Genomic DNA, 6,000 nt, shown 5'->3' with positions numbered 1-6,000 from the left:
TTTCTAAATGGTCGGAAGTAGTTCCAGAGCTTTGTGTTTTGCATCTGCAACTCGATGCTAAAGCACTTAGCTCTTCGATAATTTCTTTGTTAGCCCCCACAGCCCCTCACACTCCACGCCGCGTTACTATGCACGCAGAATTTACCTGCATAGATTGTATAAGACAGCCCGTAGATTTAGTTACACTATGGGGAGAAAGGATGGAAAAACATTATATTACATAAACGCGTCGTTTAAGACCCATCCTCATAGAAACGTGAAAATGGGGTAGGGTAAGGAGCTGGGGCGGAGGCAGAGAGGGGATATACGTCTCAGGATACAGGAAATACGGTAAGAGAGAAATCGGGAGGAAGCTCTGTGTCTGGAGGGGACCCGGCGCCATCTCAGGTCTTTCTGCCTCGCTAGGGCCCACCACAGAAAGCTGACGCCCAGGTCCTATAATCCTTATGGGGGACCAACCTTGCACCTCCGGGAGATCTACGCTCCCACCTGGAAACACGCGGGAAATCAAGCCTCCAAAAAAGCGCTGCCTCCTAGCTCCACGGTGGGATTATCCGGAAGGGACCCCCAACGGAGGTAGTACCCCTCTCCCCTCCGCACCTCCTCCTGCATCACCCGGCCTGAAATCGCACCCTCCTCCGCCGGAGAAGTAGTAGACTATACTTCTCCCACCCTAAACCAGGTCAGATCCTTTCTTTCTCATCTGGGACACTCTGGCTCTCTGAAAGTTAATTACGCGTTTCCTATATCGCCTTCCCGCTTTTCCTGATCTCTCCACTCTTAAAATTGAAGAAAGAATATGGAAGCATTAAATAATTCTTCCACAACATATGCTTGGGTGAAATTTTGGATATTTAATGATATTAAGTAATTATTTTTACTACGTTAGTTGTGATAATTGTGGGTTATATTAAGAAGTAGACTTAAATGTTTTGATATGCTCGAAAGTATTGTAATTTAGTGGGGTTGACGTGGGGGTTAGAAAGAAAAGGTTCATAAGTTGATAATGATGAAAGGTAGGTGATGTATTTACAGGGATTCATTCTAATGTTCTCATTACTCTTGTGTACATTTGAAACTTTCAGTTTAAAAATGCTTTAAGATCAATAATGACAATTTATTCAAGGCCTAATTCCCCTGCCTACCACTGTGCTAACAGAATGTATTTATAAAGTGAACTATAGAAGTGTGTGATCATTTCCCTGTGTATGATGGGAGAAATTAATAAGTAAAAACAAAGTTACAATATGATAAGTCAAACCCAAGTGCCATAATGTTTGCTTGTTCAAGGTATTCAGGAAGCAACCTAGGATGGACCCAGTCATTCTGCCTGGTAGTAATCATGAACTTTCAGAGAGGAAAAGGGAAATTTGGTTGAGCCTTAAAGGGTGAGTGACATCTGCCTTGTGAAAGGGGAGAGAATGTTTTTCAGGCCTCATGTTTCTACAACAAAAGCCCCAAGACAGGTTTGTTCTGGGAAGAGGTTGGCTATAACTCTGAAATCTATGAGAAGGACTATGAGGTGAGACAAAACATTGTAGGGCCCTGAATATTATGCTAAGGAGTATGCAGTTTAATCTGTAAGCGTGGCAACCATTGATGATTTTCAAGCAAGTGATGTATTTTAAGAGTCTACATTTTTACTGTCAGAGAAACAAATCTTCTATTTACATGAGCTTACAGAATGCAAAAAATAAAACCAAATCTGATGTAAGCTTCACAGATCCTTGTGATCCAAAGACAGGGCTTTTTCTTTCTTCATTTATGCAATAAACCTCTCTATGAAGCCCTTGCAATGGACTAGGCATTGTGCTGGCAGCTAGAAGGGATGATGACCAAGGCATAGTGTCTGCTACATAGTAGGAGTGAAACAGATATTTGAATAGATAAATGAATAATAGGACAACAGTGATAACTAAGGGTGTTCTGAATTTAGGGCTCGGTGGTATTGCATAGGAAATGAATGAGCTCTAGTTCAGTTGAAAGTATTGCTAGATCATTCCTTACAGCCCAAATTCCCTCAACTTTAGTTCTGTATCCAAACAGGTAGCAGTGGTAGGTTAGAGAGTGTAGGATTAGCTGTGCTCAGATAGAAAACAAGGGAGGTAATATAGGCCAAGAAGTGCAAGAGCTACATAATTTCCTTCAGTGATGCAAATCATTGAAAATTGTAATAATAGTAAATATTTACTGAACGTTTTTATGTGCCAGATACTATTCTAAAGGGCTTCCATAGTCTATGCTTAGCTATGCAATAAACTCTTTCTAATATAATATATATGCTTATAACTCTTTTACATGAATCATAATTGAAATGGGAGAATGGTGGAGCATAAAGACTTGAGGAGGCCAGGGGAAAGAGATAAACAGTAACAGAAAATATTATTTTACCTTATTTATTATTTTTCAGTCTTTGAGGGATTGCAGTATGACTCCATTTTCTTGGTGCATTCATAAAATAGTTTATTCAGTGAAGACAACGAAGATTATTGAGAATGCTACCCTGCTTTTCCTGTTGTCCTGCACTGGGAAGTTGTGATTTTTAAGGTAATGTCTTTACCAAAAATTAAGGGGAGAAGAAAAATAAGAGTTGATTATGACACTGAATTAATTGTGACATTACAAATGACTATGCAAACAAAAAAACAAAAAGCTATCACCAAATGATAAAATTGAAACCATTTTCTATGCTATATGAAACCATATATACCACATAACAATGTTATCTATAATCTGTTTTGTTAGAATAACTCCTTATTGCTTTATAGTTTCTGTTGTTATTATGAAAAGTATATTTTAAATCACATTTTCTGATTATTTCTGGTAAATAGGAACATGATTGATATATTTACATACTGATTTTACATGCTGCAACCTTTCTTAATTCTATTTATTCTGATAATTTATGGATCCTTTGTTAATTATATTGGGAATAATGGCAAATTCTTCCCATCCAATATTTTTTGCTCATCCAATATGGCTAGAAAATTTTTAGCTTGTTTTCTCTGCTAGCTATGATCTTCAGTACAACAAAAATTAGTAGAAGTGACAGAGGATTTCCTTGTCTTGCTACTGAATTTACAAGGGAATTTTACAAATATTTCATTATTTTTAGTAGATTTCAGTTTTCATCTTAAGGAAGTTCCCTTCTATTAACTTGCTGAGAGTTTTTCTTGTGAATGAGAATGGAGTTTTTTCTCCAGATATTTTGTAAATATTTATTGCCATGATTATGTGTTTTTTTTCTTGATTAATATGACAGCGTGACTATATGATAAATTATGATAATCAATGTCTAATAACATCTCCTGGTTTTGGTCTCGTTAGGTCTTACCATTGAATATTTCGTTTTTTATTTTAGTAATTTTTGGTTTTATCTTTTTTCTTTACTTTCTGTTTCCTCTTATTCCAATTTATTTATTTGGACCTTTAGCTCAGTAATTTTCAATTTTTTTTTTAGTGTAGCTTTGTTATTTATTAAACAATATAATTTAGCCAATTTTCCAAGCCAAAAAATATAAATCTACAGGGATATATTTCATTGTTGATGAACATATTATAGTTTATTTAACAAGATCTCCTCCCTAATGGTATTAAGGCTTGCAATAGGTTCATTCTTACAATGAACAACCTTTAAAAAATACTTGCACAATTATCATTTTCCCATAAATTCTTTTTTTTATCATAAGAAAAGGAAATAGAGATTTTTTTCTAAAATAATTTATGACTATAAATTTTTCACTATATACCTTTTTAGAAGAATTTCACAGGTTTTTATATGTACTAACTAATTTTCATTCAATTATTATTTTAAAAAATTATTTTAATGCAGTACAGTTGTCTGCATTATTATTTTTATTTTCTCATGACTTCTTTTTGACTCATGAGTTATTTGGTTTTTTAAAATTTACAAACGTGTGTGTCTTTTTAAAAATCATATATTGTGAAATCATTATTTCAATTACAAATGAACATCTTATTTTCTGCTCTAAAGTGTTTAATGTTTTTTATCTTTCAGGAAATAAAAACAAAATTATACACTGGCTCCTCATCCCAATAGACTTTGAAAATATAAAGCTTTTTGTTTCATTAAATACATAGGAAAATAGTGATTATATTATTCCATGGTGGAATTATTGCTGATATTTATGCTTATGTTTTTAAACTTTTTTATTTTGATCTAATTCTATACTTAAAGAAAATTTGTAAGAATATTACAACAGACTACCATATACCCTTTCCCCAGATTCACCAATTAACACATTGTCAGGCTTGCTTTATCATTCTCTGTTTCTATATCATTCCACTCCCCCCTCCCTTCCCTTTTTTCCTCTTCTCCTCCCCTACCTGTTTCCCTTTCCTCCACTTCCCCCTCTTCCTCTCTCCTCTTTCTTTCTCCCTCTCCCATTTTGTCTGTCTGAACTATTTGAGAGTAACTTACAGACATCATGCTCCTTTACCTGTAAATACTTAGTGTATATATCCTTACAGCCTGAATTCCCTCAACTTTAGTTCTGTATCCAAACAGGTAGTGGTGGTAGGTAAGAGAGTATAGGATTAGCTGTGCTCAGATAGAAGCTCACTTAGCTTAAGGTCCTCAAGATTTTTCCATTATGTCAGAAATGGCAGGCTTAACTTTTTATGGCTAAATAATATTCCATCATGTATATAGACCACATTTTCTTTGCTCATTCATCTCTCTGTAGACATTTACTTTGTTTCAATGTCTTGGTTATTATAAATAATGATACAGTGGATATTGGGGTACAGATATCTCTTGTCAATAGTAATTTCATTTCCTTCAGCCATATTCCCAGAAATGGAATTGCTAAATCATATGGTAGTCCTATTTTTAGTTCTTTGAAAACCTCCATACTGTTTTCCCTAGTACATGTAACAATTTACATGCCTACCAACAGTATACAGTGATTCCCTTTCCTCCACATCCACACCAGCATTTATCATTCTAGCATGTGAGATATCTCATTGTAGTTTTCATTTGCATTTCCCTGACCATTAGTGATGCTGAGCAAATTTTCATGTACCTGTTGGCCATTTGAATGTCTTTGGTAAAATGTCTATTCAGACCCTATGTACCTTTTTAAAATTGGATTACTTATTTTTCTCCTGTTGAGCTGTATGAGATACTTATATTTTGGATATTAATTTTTTATCAGATATGTGGTTTGCAATTATTTTCTCTCATTACATAGGTTTTCTTTACAATCTATTGATCATTTCTTTTGCTGTGCAGAAGCTTTTTAGTTTGATGTAGTCCCACTTGTTTATTTTTTCTTTGGGTATTATACCCATTAATTCATTGCAAAGACCAATGTAAAAAGCTTTTTCACTGTTTTTATTCTAAAACTTTTATGGTTTCTGGTCTTACCTTAAGTCTTTAATTCATTGAGGTGAATAAATTTTTGCAAGTGGTGTAAGATTGGGCTCCCATTTCATTCTTTTTTCATGTGAATATCCAGTTTTTTCAGCATCATTTATTGAACAGACTGTCTTTTCTCCATTGAGTACTCTTAGCTTCCTTGTCAGATATTAGGTGCCCATATATGTGGGGATGTATTTCTGGGCACTCGATTATGTTCTATTGGTTTGTCCTTTTTATGCCTGTATCATACTGTTCTTTTTAATAAATTTTTGTTAAAGTTTAGTAGCCATACAATATTATATTAGTTTCAGATGTACAGTATAATGATTCAACATGTAGATACCTTACAATGTGATCACCACACTAAGTCTAGTAAACATCTCCTAACATATCAAGTTATTACAATGTTATTGATTATATTCTCTGTGTTGTGCGCTTTATCCCCATGGCTTATTTATTTTACCACTGAAACTTTGTAGTTCTTATTCCCCTTTATATTTTAACCTATCACCCAACTGCCCACTCTTCTAGCAACCATTAGTTTGTTCTCTGTATCTATGAGTCTGTTTTTGCTTTGTTTTATTTTTTAAATTCCCCATATAAGTGAAAGCATAAAG

General features: G+C 34.4%; 1 protein-coding gene across 7 annotated transcripts in view; it reads left to right on the top strand.

The window, feature by feature from the left end:
* The first annotated feature begins 354 nt into the window (after window positions 1–354).
* The window catches only part of NBDY (negative regulator of P-body association), a 41,629-nt gene continuing 35,983 nt past the window's right edge, over window positions 355–6,000 (top strand). For 5 of the 7 annotated variants that reach the window (XM_053917617.1, XM_053917616.1, XM_053917615.1 and 2 more), the window contains exons 1-2: window positions 355–682; window positions 2,411–2,547. In XM_053917617.1, the coding sequence (XP_053773592.1) occupies window positions 447–653 (207 nt within the window). In that variant the 5' untranslated portion in view covers window positions 355–446 and the 3' untranslated portion in view covers window positions 654–682; window positions 2,411–2,547. Of the gene's footprint in view, window positions 683–1,290; window positions 1,389–2,410; window positions 2,548–6,000 lie in introns of all 7 variants that reach the window. The other 2 variants (XM_045198651.2, XM_045198653.2) reach the window with 2 other exon arrangements.

The sequence above is a fragment of the Desmodus rotundus genome, chromosome X (genome assembly GCF_022682495.2).
Source record: "Desmodus rotundus isolate HL8 chromosome X, HLdesRot8A.1, whole genome shotgun sequence".
In the NCBI taxonomy this organism is placed as follows: Eukaryota; Metazoa; Chordata; class Mammalia; order Chiroptera; family Phyllostomidae; genus Desmodus; species Desmodus rotundus.
The sequence above is the reverse complement of the archived record's forward strand: the minus strand, read 5'-3'. Positions and strand labels throughout refer to the sequence as shown.